The 20,229-nt window shown below is 38.2% G+C and overlaps 1 protein-coding gene across 7 annotated transcripts in view; it reads right to left on the bottom strand.

The window, feature by feature from the left end:
- Positions 1 to 20,229, bottom strand: part of TASP1 (taspase 1) — a 253,771-nt gene that overhangs the window by 60,472 nt on the left and 173,070 nt on the right. For 3 of the 7 annotated variants that reach the window (XM_019635266.1, XM_019635268.1, XM_019635272.1), the window contains one exon: positions 17,979 to 18,047. The exons of the other annotated variants lie outside the window; for them this stretch is intronic. In XM_019635266.1, coding sequence (XP_019490811.1) covers positions 17,979 to 18,047 — 69 coding nt within the window. The remainder of the gene's footprint in view (positions 1 to 17,978; positions 18,048 to 20,229) is intronic. 7 annotated transcript variants of the gene reach the window in all.

Genomic DNA, 20,229 nt, shown 5'->3' with positions numbered 1-20,229 from the left:
TAGGACGAGAAATGTGAATCCCTGACAGAGGAAGCAAGTGAGAGTGGCCTCCAGAGACTTGAAGACTTGCTGCAGGGGAGTCAAATGGGCCTGGTTTTCCAGCCCTGGTCCTGGCACTTTCTATCTTAACTTTAATAAGTAAAAAGAGGATTCTCTGCCCTCAGACTCTACTGAGTCCCCCAGACTTCTTGGGGAGGCGAAAACACCTTTCCCCTATAGTTACAGCTGCCAGAACTCCCATTTTCAGGAGTGTGACAAGGCAGAAGAGAGCAACATGGTGATAGTGGCAGAAAAAAGGGTCCAGATCAGGCAAGCTGTCCTCAGTGGGGGTAGGGTGGGGTAGTGTAGATTTTTACTTGCTTCTTAATACCAGATTAGAAGCCATGAATTTGTGGACAATATCCATTCAACAAATATTTCATATTTTCTAAATAATCGTTTTAATATATTTAAAAATGAACCCTGGGTTGAATACTGTTTGGGGACCAGGGTATGCAGTGATTGAAGCAAAATCTGTATCCCCAAGTGCTATGGTCTGAATGTTTGTGTCCTCCTTCAAATTTGTATGTTGAAAATCTAATGCCCAATGTGATGGTATTGGGAGGTGGGGCCTTTGGGAGGTGATTAGGTCACGAAAGCAGAGCCCTCAAAAATGAGATTAGGGCCTTCTAAAGAAGGCCCAAGAAATCTCCCTTCTCCTTTTTTCTGCCGTGTGAGGTTACAGTGAGAAGTCTGCAACTCTGAAGAGGGCTCTCACCTGACCAAGCTGGCACCCTGGTCTTAAACTTCCAGACTCCAGAACTGTGAGAAATAAATGTCTGTTGTTTACAAGCCACCCAGTCTGTGGTGTTTTATTAAAATTGCCCAAATGGACTAAGACACCAAGTCATATATGACAATAAACAGATACAATCAGCACCAGAAAGGAAAATCAAGCAGCATAAAGGAGATATGGTGGGTATGGAGGGAAATAGTATTTTAATCAGAGATAGGCAGCTTCTCTGATGATGCTTCTCTGATATTTAAGAAGAAAACTCCAAGCCAATGAGAGAACAGCAACACAGGCATTGGGGTCTTGAATCAACAAAGCTTCCAGTATAGTAAAGAAACACATTCCCATATATAATCATACCTAACAACTAGAAATGGTATTCCTCATTTTAAATCAAGGAAAGGAAGGGGTAGTACTCAAGTGATTGTTAATGGCTGGTATCCCTCCCTTCGGGCTTGTTAACTCTCTTGACTGTCCTATGACAAAAGTTATATTCACTATTGTGCTTTTTAACAACGTACTGTGAAAACCACACATGTAGCTTTTAAATACTCAAAAAGAACAAAATAACATATAATGAAAGTATCTGTCTTACTCCAGTCCCATTCCATAGAGGTGAATACCATCAAGGTTTCTGTGTATATTCTTTCTCAAATTATCCATACTTAAACACACATCCTTTTCCAATTTTTCACTCAGTTGGACCATGTTATACGAATGATTCTAGCCTTTTAAATTCAATAATATGACTTGGAGAGCCTTCCATTTCAGCACACCCAAATTTAGCTCATTCTTTTAACAATGAGTATATTCTTGGACATACATGCCATCACATCTTTAAGTAGTTCTCTAGTAATGGGCATTTAGAGTGCTTCTAGTTTTGTTTTTTACCATTACAAGTAATGCTATGGTCAACACCTGGATACATTTATCTTTCATACACATATGAATATATCTACAGTACACATTTCTAAATGTATAGTTGATAAATCAATCAGCACACTCATTTAAATTATTTGCTACAGATTCCCAAACTGCTTTCTAAAAAGATTTACACCCATGAGAAATAGTGTTTGACAGTGTCCATTTGCCCATAGCCTTACCCAAATTGGGTATTACCAAATGCATTGATTATTACTAATCTATGAAAAGTGATATCACACTGTCTAGATTTATATTTTTTTAATTATGAGTAAAGTTAAATATCTATATGTTGATGAGCCTTTTGTATTTATCTGCAAGTTGCTTCATAGTTGTGGCATACACAACTGGTTACCTACCCATTATCCATTCTCCCTTCCTTCCTTACATACAAACCTGTATTTTGTTTGTAGCAGACATGTGCCCAGTTTCCCAAACTCCTTTGCAGCTGGAAGGCCAAGTGGAAGAGTTTCTAGCAGAGCTTGTTGAAGGGCAAACTGGACTAACATGCATCTTATTGGCTGCTGCTGGTTGCCTCAGATGTCGTGCCTGGAGATGGAACAGCCATCTTATGGCTGTAATGCATAAAGCCACCCACTAAAAACTGCCAAACAGAAAGAGAGTCTAGATCCCCTGACACACTGTAGAGCCACTGTGACAGCTCTGGTTGCTTTCAGACTTCTTATATGAGAAGGAAAGCCCTCATTTTGTTAAGGCTCTATTGCTGCGTTTCTGTCATATCAATCAAACATAATCCCAAAATGATAATTTCCTTTATCCATTTCTCTACTGGATTCTTGGTTTTTTTCTTACTAATTTGCTAAACTCTTTACATACTAAGTCAATAAGTCCTTGTTCATATGTGTTGCAAATATTCTTCCCAGTTTGTCATACATCTTTTGATTTTGTCTGTAACTTTTTTTTGTAATAGATAAGTTTTTAATGCTTATGTGGTCAAATTTATCAGTCAGGGTTTGCCTTTATGGTTTTTGTGGTAGAAGTTTTACTGGAAAGGCCTTCTGTAATCCAAAATGATGAAAGTGAGTTGTTCATGTTTCCTGTTAGTGCTTTTATAATTTCAGATTTTACATTTAAAACTTCAGTCCATCAGGAATTAATTCTGGTTTAAGGACTACAGTGGAAATCCTGCTTTATTATTTGTTTTCCTAAATGGTCAGCAAATGGCCTAACATAAACTTGTTGGAAAATTCATCTCTTACCCACTGGCTAAAAATGCATATTACATTCCCATATGTATTTGCATTTACACCTAGATTGTCCTGTTCCATTGATGAAACTATTCCCACAAATACCAAAAGGCTTTAATTATTATAGCTTTACAGTATATTCTATCTGATTGGGCCAGTTTCCTTTCATTATTCATTATTTTCACAATATTCTCTGTTACTTTCATGTGATATTTCCATATGGTCTTAAAAATAGGCTTCATTTGTACTCTTGCCTCCCATTCTCACTGTGATTTTCATATAAACATAATTCAATAAAATTAGTGGTGATTTTGCGCAAGAGTCAGGCTGCCCTGACTCTTTTACCCAGGGAAGCCTAAAGATGGATTCAGTTATATTCTTGGCACCTCTAAATGCTGGGGCCATGTGGATTTTAGACAATGAAATGTGACGTGGTATCATCAAAATAAAATTTGCAAGCACACCAATACATAGTTTAAAAGAATCAAATAAGCATCTTTATAGAATGTCTACTGAGATATAAACTTAATATGAAAAACAATACTTTTTTTTTTCTTTGTGGTCAGTTCTTATTCCTGTGGTCTATCTTATTTGATTCACTCCATGATCATCTGATTCATTATCCACAATATTTCTAAGTCAAGAGAAGCATTCTCAGGAACCTCCAGCCTACTGCCACAAAACAGGACAAAAACAAAACAAAGCAAAAAATCCTCAGTTCTAAAAGGGTGTGGATGGCAAGTTGTCTGTGAGTGAGGTGACAACACTCTGGATTAGCACGTTTTCAGGTCAACTAATCAATCATAAGTATACAAAAGTGTTTGAATCATAAAAAAAATTCTGGGGGGACAAAGTTATTGCTCATTGAATCCTACATTCCATTTGTGCTAAATATTTTATGGCATTTACAATATAGTCCAAGGCACCAATGTTCATGAGCAATGCCACTTGCTTCAGGAGGACAGTGCAGGTATTTTTTCTCAACTTGATAAACAAAGTCAAAGTGATCAAATAACGCAGATGAGCACCTGGGAGTGCACTGCACTGTCTTCACCAATCATGGCACAAAGACCCTCAAAGGACATCAGAATTTAAGGGACATTATCAACTCATCTGTTGCTGCTCACTGTTTTGAGCTGCTCATGAGTTTTTCTTTCTCCGAGTTGTTTCCTCACATATGGCATTTTGCTCTACGAACAAACTTTTTTCACTTTTACTCTGTAAGGTCAGACCCTGCTCATTGACTGTGCAGAAGCACATGACACTGAGGTTTCCAATCAAGCTTTTAATTCAAACTTAGAGTCAGTTTAATGTAGCAACTACTTTGCTTTTAAGTGAATTAATAAATCTATCTTATCGTGGCAAAATGGCGTCACATGCTCTGTCTGGAGTGCCTAATAAAATGGTATGCTATTATGATATAATAAGAAATATATATTTTGGTCCTAATCCAGTGTTCCTAGTGCACAGCTCCTAAAGCCCTTGTGATTTCCTAAGAGAGCTACAGAGGCTTCTTTTGTTGTATTTAGTTTTGTTCCCAGTTCCTACAATAACTCCAAAGCAATAAAAGTGAAATGGGTGCCTTTTATTATTAAATAACAAGTCCCTTTCAACTACAACTAAGTTTATGTAAATGCGGTGACTTTTGGAAAGCCCCATGTAACCTAAGAATGGGGGCTTGTTGCCAAGAAAATCAGTCATGTGATTAGAGGGTAGGGACTTGCACCGCCCACCTTAGACCTCAGGGTAGGGAGAGGGATTAGAGGTTGAGTTAATCACCAATGGCCAATGATTTAGTCAATCAGGCCTATGCAGTGAAGGCTCAATAGAAACACAAAAGGACAGGGTTCGAAGAGCTTCCGGGTTGGTGAACACACGGAGTTTGCTGGGCGAGCAGAGGCAAGCCCAGAGAGGGTATGGAAGTTCTGAGCCCTTTCCTACATAACTTGCCCTATGCATCTCCTCCATCTGGCTGTTCCTGAATTATACTTTTTTTATAACAAACCAGTAATCTAGTAAGTCAACTGTTTTCCTGAGTTCTATGAGCCACTCTAGCAAATTAATTGAACTCAAGAAGAGGGTCATAAGAACCTCCAATTTAGAACAGGTGACAACCTGATCTTGTGATTAACATCTGGAGTGAAGACAGTCTTGTGAGACTGAGTCCGTAAGCTGCGGAATCGGATGCTATCTCCAAGTAAACAGTGTCAGAATTGAGTTAAATTGTAGCACACCCAACTGGTATCTGGAGAATCAGATAGCTTGGTGGGGGGAAAACCCCACACACATTTGGTGACCAGAAGTATCAGAAGTGAAGTACTGAGAGTAGAGGAGACACGCAGGAGTGTGTTTTTCCTTAGCAAATGGTGATTGCTGATATTGCGGTTCCTACCAAATTTCTGAATGCTTCAATATTGTTTACATTTGTTATGTATTGAGAGAGTATATAGTTAAATTATTATGAATGCATACGAGCAATATTATCTATCAGTGCTTGAAATTACAACTCTAGTCTAGAAACACTGCACTGTTGACAATGTGAACTTTAAATGAAGCTGTGTAATATCCATAATATAACATATACTGAACCCATAACAGGGAGACACCCATTAATGCAGGAGGACATTTATACGGAGGGCTAGAGTGCCATTGGACAATGTGTCAATGAAATAATATGTGGGGCTTACTGAATACCTGTTGTGTACTCAGCATTCTCCCAAGGAATGTGATATGCAAACACTAAAAAAAAAAAAAAGTTTCTGAAAAACTTGCAATCCTGTTGGTGAGACATGGTTTGCTTAGATAAATGTTATACCACAGCATATAATAGTATATGTTTAACATATATATTATATATATAATTATTCACATACTATAAGTATGTGCATGTGTCCACTAGAACATATGGGCAACTACAACATCTTGTTATCTTCTTTGCCACCCACCACCTAGAATAGTATCTGACACTCTCACGGATAACAGGTGATCAATAAATATTTGTTAGATGAATGAATAAATAGCCCAATAGTAGGTATTGTGTTAGGTGTTTTAGACTTAATAAGGGCAAACTCGTTTTATTAGGGGAAGAGCTCAGGGTAGAACAAAGGGAAAACTCTGCCCGTGGACAGTGGGTTACACCGAGCAAGCACTAGAACGAGCAGTCACAGCTCTTGTCTATCTGGACAAGGTGAGCCTGGAGAAAGGTCATAAAGAAGACTACAGAGTGCTCAGAATATGGCAGGTACATAACATCTGCTAGATAATCTGGATCTGGAGAAGGGTTAAAAGGCCGGTTGGTTGTGGAGTGTGGAGGCATGATGTTCCTGGCATAGTAACAATGGGTAGAGACATCTGGGTTTGGGCATAGAGGGCAGTTTTGTCCAATCAAGAAGTTAAGAATTAATGAGAAGAGCTAGAAGAGAAAGGACAGGACACAGCCTGGAGATCCAAGGGATGATGGTGTAGAGAATGTCTACGATGACTCTGCAGTGAGAGAAATGATGGAAGGAACAGATCAAACTGACAATACCGAAAAGATGAGAGGGGAACGGCAAGAAACCAGTGGTCCAGAACTGGTCAGCTTGCTGAAATGGGAAAAACAGAAGAAGAAAAAGACCTGAGAGATACTGTGGCAAAAGGGAAGGATGAGATGACAGCTATAAAAGATGGCAATAGGTGATCCAGAAAGTCAAGAAGATGGTATCATTTCCAAGATCTTTTGCTTAAAAAGTTGATGACAGTGGTCATGTTTGGGACTTAACTTTCTAACAGAGCTCCAACAATAGTTTTAATTGTTTCAATATGTGAAGCAAGCACAGCTAGACCCAGAGCTCCCAGTGAGTGCTCAACTTCCTGCTGGGAGTGTCACACATATAAATCGGGTTAAGGAAAATTAAAAAAGACTAACACTGAAAGGGGAGACGGTACAACAAAAAGGTCAACCGTTGTCTATAACCGTGTGTTATCTTTCCTCACTTATTCTATAACAATTTGAGTATTAATTACACACTCAATGCTATTCTGGGTGCTGAGATTACATTGGTAACAAGACATATTTGGTCCTAGCTCATTCTGTTGGGGGAAATGGCCATCAAGCAAATACACATGTGTTATTTACAATTGTGACAGTTCCACAGAGGAAATAAATGAGGGGCTGAAATGGAGACGAACGGGAGCAGGCAGAACCCACTACTGGCAGGCCTTTCTGAGCAGGTAGCATTTTAATCCTGACTAAAAGATAAGCAGAAAGGAACCAGATGAAGATTGGAAAGAGAAACATTCTAGATGAAGGAAACAAAACATGCCAATATCCTGAGGTGTGAAAGAAACCTGGGAATTTAGAAAAACAAGAAGGCCAAGGAAGCCGGCATAATGAGCAAGGGAGGCAAGTGACAGGAATCACAGGGACCATAAGGTAATGTCTGTCTTTTATTCTCTTTATTGTGGAAGACTATCAAGGGACAGAAAAGAAAATGGAATAGGCTGATCTGTGGAGAAGAGATGGAGTTGGCAGTAGATGTCACGAGAAGCAGCAGGAAGGTTGCTGAGGCGGCTTCTGTGGTAGGCCAGGTGAGAGCGCCTCAGTAAGTGTGGTATCTCTTCTGCCCTGAATGGACTCCCTTCCCCTGGGCCCATGAGGTGGCCCAGCGTGGCAGAACAGACCATCCCCATCCCCATCATGCTGAGTACATGCTGTAGCAGACGCTCCTTAGAGTAGAAGTGGGACAAGAAGAAATTCCACTGGGGCCTGAAGGCAGTTGCTCTACCCAGAAGAGCATTTGAGTCACTGTTCTCCATCAGGAGGGACACGTACAACACCAGTACGTGTGCAAGGGATCATTGACCTCAACCTGTCATTTCAATCAAGTTACTTACATGTCCTCTCATCCTCATGTAAAACTGGCTGCAGTGCCTCCGGGACAATTATCAGGGACTCCTAGGCACAGAGAGGTCTACTGTTTACTGTGAAATTCTTTCCCTAGTTCAAGGCTACAACTTCCTTCCCTCTGTTGGTCCATCATGGCCTTGTTCACCTCTGAAATTCCCTCCCTGACCTAATTCAGTAGAGCTCTAATTGTTAACCTTAGGGTACTGGACAGGGCCTATTTTTCAGCTTGTCATTCTTTACTAAATAAAGCCCTGAACTTTTTTTTCACTTTCATTGTGGAATTTTAGCTGCCCTGGTTGATTTAATTGTGGATTTTTACAGTCTTCACATGCGTAAAAGCCTTGGGCTCTGGGTAGTCTTTTACTATGTCTAATAAATAGCCCCCCCACCCCCAAAAGGAACTGCAGAGGTAAACCATAAATATCTTAAAGACTGGCTGATAGGCAAAAATGAGCCATGACTTAAAAAAATTTTAAAAACATTATTAGAGAGTGAGACCTTGTCATTATGGAACTAGAAAGAAATCAAAGGTAATCAAAAATTTTTAACTCCTTTCCTTCATTTGCATTTGTAGAAGTATCTCTACTGGAATTAATATGACATCAACGGCATTGAAAGACCAAATTAATACGTCAGTTACCGTTGTTTTAATTTACAGAAGGATGGGCAGTAAACCACTAAACTCAAGCAACTCTAAGGTAAAAATAATACAATGAAGTAATACGATAAAACAAAATTAAAAGCTTGTAATAAGGAAAGGGCTAAAACCAAAAGTGAGTACCTAGCAGGGAAACACAAGCAATATAACCCATAAGGAAAATGTATCTTTCTGTCTACAACATATGAGAAGAGGGATCAAGATTGGCAATGGGAATCTGTGAGTTGTATACATTATAAAAAGTACCATCATTCAAGTAAATACAATTTGAAAAACAGAATGGTGTGCATACACTAGGAAGCTTTAGGAAATTATAAATGCTTTATGCTCAAAAACAACTATTATTTTATTCAAATTTTGTAAAGGAAAAAAAATAAAACCACAAAACCATTTGTAGATCTACTTGAAGGGTTTAAATTAATCTAAATTAAATAAAAACATTTTACATATGTTTTCTGCATATAGGTATACAAACAGGTGAACACAGAGAACTATCACAGCTTCATAAATAGCCATTAATATCTGGGATAAATAAAGCTAAAATGTAACTCTTAAGAATTCTTGGAACTCTAGCTACAGATTTGCAAGTTTATCCAGATACGTACAAAATTTCATAAAGAGATTTTTATGTTAATAAGCTGAGATAAACATTAAAATGTCACTCTAAGAATTTGGGGAATTCCACATTAAGCAGTCTATTTTTGACCTGTCTCCCAGAAAGAGATAATTACTAAAGATAATTCTGAAAATTCTACCCACAAAATTGTTAGAAACATAGAAAATAAGTGAAGCACTGCTGTGAGACTCATAAAAAATTCTAAATTTGAAAAGGGGATAGAGGGATATTTCTGTTTGCACGTTTTCAATTATGCATCTCCACCAAGAGAGACAACTAAATATAGCCCAGTCAGTGGTGGTGCACAAAACCTTAATCTAGTGTGCAACCAAAAAGGTTAATGTTAGAAATACCAGTCAATCCAAAACATTTGAAACCAACGCACATATTTTAGAGCCATTTTCAATGAAAGCAAGCAGACAGTTGAGTGAACAATGCTATTTTGATGGTGAACACCATAAAGGAAAGAAGGGAGGTGCTAGTAATTCAAGTTTTTTTTATTTCACATTAAGTTTATGCATCAAGTTTTGGGCTAAAGAAGAATCATTCACTTTCTGTACCCATCCGGCTGGGCTCCATCCCAGGACTCCTGAGCCTTGTGGCTGTTTCATGTTTAGTGTCAGTTACTTCCACAGCTCAGCAAAAAACCCCAGCAGCTTTGGACATGTGCAGGTCGACTTGCCAACATACAATGTAAGTGCTTGTAGGTTCAGAGAACTGTGCATTTTTTTTCTATTTTAATTGTGACAAACAGTTGGCATTTCTACACTTTTAGGGGTATACAAGGTGTAAAATGTGTGCTAATGTAAATGAGTTCCATGGAAACAATAAAATATTCATGCCATGCCTGGAAGTGGGGTAGTACCTCCCACACACCCTTAATCAGATTTGAGTTTCCTATCATCAGACTTGTCCGTGTGGCAGTTCATCTGCTGCCCCCAGAGGTCATTCCCTCAAAGATTTATGCTCCTGGATCATCGTTCCTCTGACATCTGCCCTCCCATAATTCCTAGAGATTTCATGGTATGGAGATTATACATCCAGCTCTCTGACCTCTCAATTCCTTGACCTCTTCTCTTCCAAGAAGCTTGTCCTCTACTCTGTGTCAGTCACTCACTCCCTTTATCATACCCTAGTCTTTGTGACACCAACTTCTGTCTCTTCCCCGATGTCGTTTACAATCATCTCCCTGACTACTACCCCTATCTTCCCAGTGCACACCCTCTAGTACCCATTCTTACAATTTGTCAACTTGTCCCTAACTCCACTCAAGTCCTCATTTTGGTCTTTAAGTGGGCTAAAGTCCATGGTCCATCATAATAATGAATTCCTTGCAGTAACTGTCAACTATTTGGGCCTGGTCTTGGCCACCATACGCACCTGGCAAAACTCCAACAATTAAATCCTACTCCATGCTTGCACCCATAAGCTGAATTTGACTAGAGAATGGCTATCCACTCTCTGGAAATTCATGATCACTAACCTTAGTGTTAGCCCTTGATGCTGCCCAGAAATCATACATTATTCAAGTATGGGTCTTCCCTTTCTCGTTTCTCCTCAAATCCAGAATCTGCTCCCACCACCCTAACTCTGCAGCTGACCTTGCTTCCCAAGTCCCTGATAAAAACAGAAACAATCAGAGAGAATCTTCTAGGCCCCACCACATCTTCTTGATTCATGTACATGGTCCATTTCTTTCTCACTCAGTCAACTTCCCATATTCATCCCCATAGTTACTCCTCCTCAAACACAACAGTCTTTTGTCTCTGTCTCTCCTGGATCATTCGCTCTCATTTCTCCTATACAGAAAAACAAAAATATGTTGTTTGTCTCCCAAATAGACAATAAAAATCCCAAAAACAAAAAACAAAAGCTTCCTTCTCTAGCTATCACCCATTCTCTTCTTCCTTACAAGGAAGGGAAGATTCCTTGGAAGACTTGTCTATACTCACCATCTCCTATTTCTCTCTTCTCATTCTTTTCCCCTGCCCATTCAAATTGGGATTTTTATCCCCATCATTCCAACCAAACCCTCTTTAAAAGATTACCCACAATCTCCACAGAGTGCTAAAGTTGAAAATCAGTCAATCCCCTTGTCCTCATCTTCTTTTACTAACATTCATTCCCCTGGTGATCTCATAGAATCTATCACTTTAAAATATTATCTTCACACTCTTGAGTCTCAAATTTATTTTAGCCTAGGCCTTTCCCCTGAACTGAAGACTTGAATATGCAATTGTTTAATTAACATTTGCACTTGTGCATTTAATAAGAACTACCTGGAACTCCTGATCTTTCCCATAATACTTACTCTTTCTGAAGGCTTCACCACATCAGTAAACAGAAACTTCACTCTTTCAGTTGCCTGGGCCAAAAACCAAGTCATCTTTGACTCTCTCACCCTATATCAATTGATTAGCAAATCATAAGGCTCTACTTTCAAAAACTACCCAGAATTCAACTAATTCTTTCCCTTCTACCACCGTCACCGGAGTCCAAGCCAATATTATCTCTTGTCTAACATAACCTGATAGCATCCAGTCTGGTCTCCCAGGGTCTACTCTTGTCCCCACCCCTACCCCGCCCATAGTTTATTGTCAGCACTACAGCCAGAATGACTTCGTAAGTCAGGTCATGTGATTCTTCTCCTCAAGATTCTCCATGGCTCCCATCTTACAATGGCTTGTAAGTTCCTACATGATAGCCCTTACTCCAATTTGAGCTCATCCCTAACCATCCTCTCCCCCCTGCTCACTCTGCTCCATCTACACTGGCCTCCCTGCTGCTATTCCTCAGCCTCTCCAGACACATTGCTATTTCCTTTGCACATGCTTTTCTGGGCTGTTCTTCCCTCCACTGGCCACATGGCTCTGTCCCTCACCTTTGGATCTCTGTTCAAATGTCACTTTCTATGGGAGGCCTTCCCTGACCATGCTCAAACACTGTAAGCTCTTCTCCTGCACTTACTATCCCTCTTTCCTATTTCATTTTTCTCTGTAGCTCTTATTACTATATGATAAACTGTAACTTTTACTTAGTTATTTATTGTCTGCCTGACTTGATAAAATATAAGTTCCATGAGGATATGACTTTGTTTTATTTATTGCTGTAACCTTAGTGCCTTGTCTAAAACCTGAGATATGGTATATGGTCAAATACTTATTGAATGAATGAATAAATGCATGTTTTTTTGGAACCACCAAAATGAAAGGGCTCTTCTGGATCCTCTAGGGCTTTTTCTGTAAAAGACCAGACAGTAAATATTTTCAATTTTGTAGGCTATCCAGTCTGTGTCGCAACTACTCAACTTGGCCACTGTCTCATAAAAGCAGTCATAGACAGTATGGAAACAAATGAATGTGGCTGTGTTTTAATAAGATTTTATTTACAAAATCAGGTGGGTAGCTGGATTTGACCTTTGGACCATAGTTTGCCAAACCCTGATCTAAGTGTTCTGCTGCACTGAGCATTAAAGCCTTAATCACCAACTCTCCCAAAATTTATTAAACAGAGTACATAACTTCTAGAATTGGAAAGGGCTATCTACACCAAGGATCATCTAATCCAATCCCTGTGGCAGACAGAAAATGCTTACCTTATATCCATTCTCCTTTTCTTTCTAATTAAAAAAAAGCCCAGTTTTGCTGAGGAGACTACAATGTGTTCAACTAAGAAACTATTGTATATTACTTAGCTTGTCTATCGCTAGAGGTGACCATGGGACACAGTTCTCGCCAACAGGACACAAACAGAAGTCACTTGGAAGTGCTTTTTAGAAAGTCCTTTAAAGAAGATTGACAGGTGACACACACACATCCCTTATGCCCTTGACCCATTCCTTTCTTCCTGTTTGTAATGCAAATGTGATGCCCAGGATGAGAGCTTAGGGTGAGAGCCACACCCTAAGGGGAGCAGAGTAGGAGGAAAGGAGGAGGCAGGAAGATTGAAGACACTGCAGAGCTAGTGCACAGGTCCTCTGGATGTTTTATTACGAGAGTAAAAATTAACCTCTGGGTAGGCCATGAAAAGTGGCTCTTAGAGACAGAAATAAATCTTTGGTTAAGCCACTATCAGTAGCTTCTAAAGAGAGAAATCATCCATGATCCTAAAAGCCAGCAAGTGGCAGAATAGAGACTTGAACTGATCTGTGACTTCCATTTCAGCAGTCTTTCTCACATGCCACTCCCCTCTCAACGACTAAGACACAATATGCTATTCCATGCAAAGTAGACAGCATGTCAATTAGACAAGCCTTGTTTCTATCCTAAAAGATCATTTGCCAGGCTGAAATAACTAGGAATTCTGGGGTTTTTATCTACTTTCAGACATGGTAGGACCCACACTGCTCACAGCCCTAAGTCAATCCTATCATTTACAACCTAAGCAGAAAGAGAAGGTTCCTCCATGTAGCTTTGGCAGAAAAGCCCAAAGGGAGGTTCTGATCAGCCTCACCTAGGTAACAAGCTCATACCTGAACCAACCACGATAGCTAGAAGGATGGCTATTCTGATTGGCTTAGACTAGGTCACATGCTCACCCCTGTGGCATGGGAGATGGGTCAGACCCAGATGGGGTCTGAATGATTCCTCTCCGTAAAAAAGGGCTCTGATACCAGAAGACATGGGGAGAAGAGTGTTGAAGTGTGTGCACACACATACACTCACAACATTTTTCTTTATACCTACCTTAGGAAATTAAGAGATGGGGGTTATAGGCTTAGCTCTCTGACTAATTAGATGCAGGTCGCTAGGTTGACACATAGCCTTTGGTTCTGAGTTTTCCAATCATTTACCAAAAGATGACTCATCCAACATTAGCTTTAAGTATTAAAAGATGGACTTAAGGAAGATATTTGAAAAATCTTTGAAAAGTATAACGTGCTATATAATTATGTAGATATAGTATAAGTGAATAAATACAACTGATATAAAAGGAAATAGGAAAGAGAATCTTTTCTACCTCACCTAAACCTATAAAATCTATAAAACATCTGTTACTATGATAAACCTCATAAGAGGCCTCCAATCAAAATCTTCCTAGACAACAAAGGAAGTACACCATCTTCCTGGAACTACTACCAAGCCAATAATGTTCTCAAAAATGACTTGCCTCATTCTACCCCATCCCTGTTCTAGTCTTAACTCCTCATTCTGCTGATCTTCAAGAATCAAAACCACAACATTTTAAAGTAACCACATACATATTCCTTTCAACTTTAAATGACTTGTATGAATTGACATATACATGGTCATTTTCTGTGGCATCTGCTTGCAATAGAAACAACCTAAATGTCTATCTACTAAAAAGAGAATGGATAATAAAATTATACCTACATTCATTCAGTGGAACACTATGTAGCTGTTAAAAAGAATAAAGAAACTCTTCATTGACATTCAGGTGGAGTGCTTAGATATATTCAGTGAAAAAAACAAAGTGAAGGATTGGCATATAGGTTGCTACCACTGGTGTAAAAAGCAAGAAAAGACGACGCGCCCCACACCATCCATAAATTCATGGGATATCGTTGGATGAATACAAAGAAACTAATTACCTTGGCTGTCTCTAAAAAGAGGAGTTGGGCTGGCTGAAGGAGAGTGTGAGAGAGACTTCTCTCTGTTTATCCTTTAGTATCTTTTGAATCTTATATCCTGTGAATATACTACTTTTACACCAAATAAGTAATAAACTAATAGTATAATATAGCATAAACGTTATGGAAGGACAAACATACCACCAAGACATACAGATCTCTAATAATCAGGCACAGAGGTTGATGCACTTGGGTGTCAGAATAATCAACTGTAAGGTGACAGTCTAACACAATAGCTGTGTTAACATAGGATAGCAGCTGGAATATAACAATCACCCTGCCCTTCCCTAGCAACGTCAGTGGGCACAATGAAGTACATGGCCATTGCATATTTGAGCTAACTCACAGTCCTTTTAGCAGAAACATACAGGGGATGAGGTGACCAATTAAGTATTCAAACAAGAGCATCCCCTCCATTAATGTATGTACATATACATACTCATATGTATGTAGGTGTACACACACACAACCCCCCCCCACACACACACACACAGTTTGAAAATAAATGAGTGGATCTTTAATACATTCTCCATTCCACAAATATTCACTGAGAATATACAAGGAACAATTTAGGAGTATAGTCAGCAACAACTAACAGAAATCCAGACCTACTATGACTCAAATGAATTAGAGTTTACTCTTCCCACCTAACGAGTAGTCTGAAAGAAAGTGGATTTTGCATTTGTGGCAGCAGGTCTACAGTGTCAAGGCCATGATTTCTATAGTCTCCTGTCCATTCCCTCATGGCAAGAAGATGACTACTCTTACCCCAGGAATCATATCCATACTCAGGACAGGAAGAAGAGGAGAGGAGTATGTCAGCCTTTTTTATCAAGAAAACAAAGGCTCTCCCAGAAAGCTTCAAACAGATTCTTGCTTATGTCTCATTGTCCCATATTGTATGGCTATTCCTAGCTGGAAGGAAGTGAATATCAGTTTTTACAGTCCATGTAATAGAGGTTTGCAAGGGCAAAGCAGGTTGCGAATGACAACTGGACAAGCCCTACTACAATGTGTGACACATGTACTCTGATAGGGTGCAAAAGTTAGCATGTACAGGTAATGAAGTATGACCTCTGACAGTTTATATTCATTATTGCCTGATTTAATATTAAGAATATTTTCTTTTCTTTTTATTATTAGTTTCAGGTGTACAAAGCAAGGAAATAGTTATCCTTTTCACCCCTCACAAAGTGGCAATCCCCCTCCTCCCATCGACTGCCCTCCCGGCCCCAATATCATACTTATCTATTACAATTCCATTGACTCCATTCCCACACTATACTCCACATCCCATGAGTATATATGTATTAAATTATAGTTGACATGTAATATTATTCAACGGCAGCTTCAGATGTACAGTGCAGTGGTCAGGCCTCTAAAGAATATTTTCAAATGTGACAATATTATGGATTAGATGCATGAGGTGAGAAGTCAAAGAAAATATTGAGGGCTTTTCATAAATCCAAAAATAAAATATTAACCTATAACTCATATATTTATGTACTTCCCTATTAAAATGTAATTCTCCTGCCAAATAATGGGACATCCAAAAACTATACACACTTACTTTCTGTACATTTCTCCTTAAATATGTTTTTATGTGTCTAATTAACTATTTTATTTTTTTAATTAATTTCTCAGCATCTACAAACCAGTTCTGTTGCCTCAGCTTTGTTATATGGTAAACAGTTTTGTTATAACTTGACTAAAATCCCAAAGATTTGCTACTTTATCATAAACTTTCCTGTAAAGAAAGTAAATGACCTAGAGAGTCACCATCAGCTTACAATACAAAAACATTACACACATACTTTTTTCTGAGCCATTTGAATGTCAGTTTCAAGTATCATAATCCTTCCTCCTAAATAATGCAGAAGACATTTCCTAAGAATAAGGTCATTCTCTTACCTAACCACAATAATATTATCATGTCTAAGACTATTAATAATTCTAATCAATAAGACTACTAATTAGGAATATTGTGAACAAGCATTAATTATCATTTAATCTAGTAAAATTTCTCCAATTGTCTTAAAAAGTGTTTTTTTTTTAATCAAAGGCTAATCACTCCCAAATGCTTGTGTTTAATGTGCTGTTGCTTCAAAATCATTCAACCAAAGGGAGTTAATTTTCACCTATATCATTTTTATTGATTGTCAGTCAATTGGTATTTGGGTTGGATTCTTTAAATACAGGTTTCTATATGTATAAAACAGCCACTTGTTTTGCATCTTTGTATCTAAATTGTTACAGAATACAAGAAGAAGCTGTTCTGAACATTATATTTTATAGAAAGAAAAGGAAAGAAGGGAAGGAAGACAGGCAGGTTTATTTTTTAGCTTTAAAAACTTCTAACATGCACACATGCAACACACACATACACACACATACACACACACACACACATACAACACATACACACACACACAGACTTATAGCAAACACATTCAAAATTTAGCCCCCCTCCAAATAATTACAGAATATCTGATCACAAATTCAAGTGAAGACTGCTACTTGATTTAACTGTTTTAAATGAATATAAATATGTTACTTAAAACAAACAAAGAAGATACTCTGAGCTTACCCAATTTGAAACTGAAAATCAACCCAGAAGCGAGGTAAAATAGCAGAAAATCATCAGTGTCCCTGAGCCTCAGATGGAGTATGTGAGAGCGCTCAGCATAAGCTGCCCACGATTAATGCTAATGAATGGACTGGGTTTTACCACATTCATAAAAGGTTAAGAATAATGTTGTTTACATGCACTCTATTTTTCCCTCATGAATATATGGTCTTCACAGACGCAAAAATCAGTTACTATCAAATATCTGATGGCCAAAAAAAATTGAGGTTACAATGAGGGGAAGCAACTTTACAACCATAAAAACAATTCTAAAATCTATTATGAGCATTATAATAATTATGGATTTATTTATTTACCCACATCCACCAAGTGTAACTTAAGCCCTATTCAAACTAATCACTCAATACACTGTACAACTCAGCATTCAGCTTCATATGATTTAATTTTCCTTTCCTTCTTGCAACATTATAATTATGTGCTCTGAGTTTACTGTAACTAATATTAGTGGTTTTCTCCACATGCTCACAAACTAAAAGAACAGACAAAAAGGCTTTTTGATCACCTAATCAGTACCCTTAGGAGAAAAAAAAAATTTGCTAATATGGAAACAAAGATCTTTCTTTTTCTTTTTCTTTTTCCTTTTTTTTCTGCATGGGATGAAACAAATTCCTTGTGTGGTTTTAATTACATCCTAATACTTCATAAACATCTTTTAACATAAAATTCAAAATAAAGTACCTATTGTGAATAGCTCAGCAGCTCCCAATTCTGTGATGGCACCAACCTTTATAATCAAGTCCATGGTCCCTAAAAATCAAATAGACCAGCAAGTAAACTATGGTTCTTTTTAAAGTAACATGACACTGTTTACAGAGTTGTTGTTTTTGTTTTTTCCTTTTTTAGAACTGTGCTTATTATTTGCTTTCCAACCAAATAATATTACCGGATTATTTCAAGTTATCAAAATTTGATAGGTAATTTAAATGGTCTTTTCTTTGTTCCCAAAAGGGCCACATCTGTGGTTGACACAATCATCCTCTGCTATTTAAAAAGCTCCAAGTGTCCAAAATACATGGGGTTTCCAGGCTCTAGGAGAAGGCTAGGGCTCTTGTGCAAACAGGAAACCTAGACCACAGGAAGAAAACCAACTTCAGCTGTGAATGCACAAGGCCCTAGAAAGTTACACTTCTGTTGCTGGCTACCCATTTCCATTTATTCTGATAAGTTCATCTTGTTAGTCTGCTGCTGATCAATTTTGTTAGTAATTTAATACAGTAACAAGTTTTCTTTCTTCTTATTTGTAGGAAGAGAGGAAGAATTGAAAAAAAATGATTGAAGCTGCCTGAAACAACTGACCTAGTTTTATCCCAAGATTCTCCTTTAAGAATAATGCATCAGCCATGTCACAGAAGGTAACTTCTGAGTTTGCTGGAAGTTGTGATGATTCTGTTTCTTATACTCAACATGACTGAAAAATCAAATTTAGGTATTACTCAATTTAAAGTACATGAACTATTTATTTTCAAATGATGATTGGGTCAATAAATTTGATATTTAACCATCAAAATTCTAGCCAAAGAATAAAACAATAATGTCTCAAACTTTTACTTCTTTCAACAATTCCACTGGGTATTGCCTAACTAATCACTCTTCCTATTATCTAACCTCCTAGTCTTCTTAAACAAGTTTTCTGCATCTTATTTTAAGATAAATGATTATTTGTTAAACTTCTATTAAAAAGTAAAGAAAAAGAAGAGGCCACTCTAAGAGGTATTGCAGAGCTCACCATAATAGCTCCCCAGAAAGAGACAAGCAAAAAGTTTTCAATTTTGACACTCGGTTCCTAAAACACGTTCTGGAAGGCCCTTAGAAAACCACATTCATTTCTAAAATGACTTGTCCTTGTAGCTACTTGCTATCTTTCCTTTTTTGTCCTTTGGTCCCCATTCCACCCACTCAAATTTATTCTGATTTGTAAAACTTCTACACTCTTAAAAATATTTTGGGGTTCTACATAATTATCTTATGTCACGTGGGAAGAAAAATATTATTTATTTTGCAATTTTGTGACCCTCTATGAGATGTACTCCAATTAAAGAAGAAAAAATATCAACAGTACAGTATTATTCTTCAATAAGTTTGTGTACGAGGACACAGTTTAAATGCGAAGTTGTGATTGCCAGTCATCTATCAAACTCTACACCATCTAGCTTGTCACCAAAGACCTTAGCTCAAAGACCTTCCTCATCATTTCTGGTCCTCTTTCTTTCCCAGCTGCTCAGTGGAGTTCCTTTCTTACCCTGCCACTGCACAAGCTTGAATACAAACCCTCCTAATCCCTAAACCCAAAAGCTTTTTCTTGATATTCTTCTACATTTCTAAACACATGGAAATCCCTTGGTTATGTCAAAACAATTCCTCCTGCCTCTGATTTCCAGATCAGTGTCCTCCTTGGTGGCATCCATTCTCCTTCCCTTTTCCATCTTCTTCTTAGGATGCTCTTTCCACCCACCCTGAGGGCAGACATCCTCTAAGGTTTTCACCTTCAGCTCTACTCTCACTTCATTCAAGAAATACCTTATTTGCTAAAAACTGTTCTAGCTGCTGGGGATATAACGATGAGCGGGAAATAACAGTCAAAATTCCTGTCTTATGGAGTTTATGCCCTGCTAAAGGCAGGCAGACAATCATAAATATGTATAGAATTAAATCAATAAGTGGTAACAAGAAACATAAACCAGATTTTTATGGAGGGTAGGAAAAGGCGTAAAATTGTAGGTAGGGTGGCTAGGAAAGACCTCTTTGAGGATATGTCACGCGAGCAGCTCTGGCCTCCGCAGCTGGGTCATCCACTCTGGGGGAGACACCATAAATGATGAGGACAAGCCCAGAGTTTCAACTTCCCTTTCAAGCTCCAGCCCCATATATCCAACTGACTATCTTGTTCACCTCCAGCCAAAATGGTCAAAATCAATCCCAAAATCAAACT

This window comes from Hipposideros armiger, unplaced genomic scaffold (genome assembly GCF_001890085.2).
Source record: "Hipposideros armiger isolate ML-2016 unplaced genomic scaffold, ASM189008v1 scaffold_20, whole genome shotgun sequence".
NCBI classification, from domain to species: Eukaryota; Metazoa; Chordata; class Mammalia; order Chiroptera; family Hipposideridae; genus Hipposideros; species Hipposideros armiger.
The sequence above is the reverse complement of the archived record's forward strand: the minus strand, read 5'-3'. Positions and strand labels throughout refer to the sequence as shown.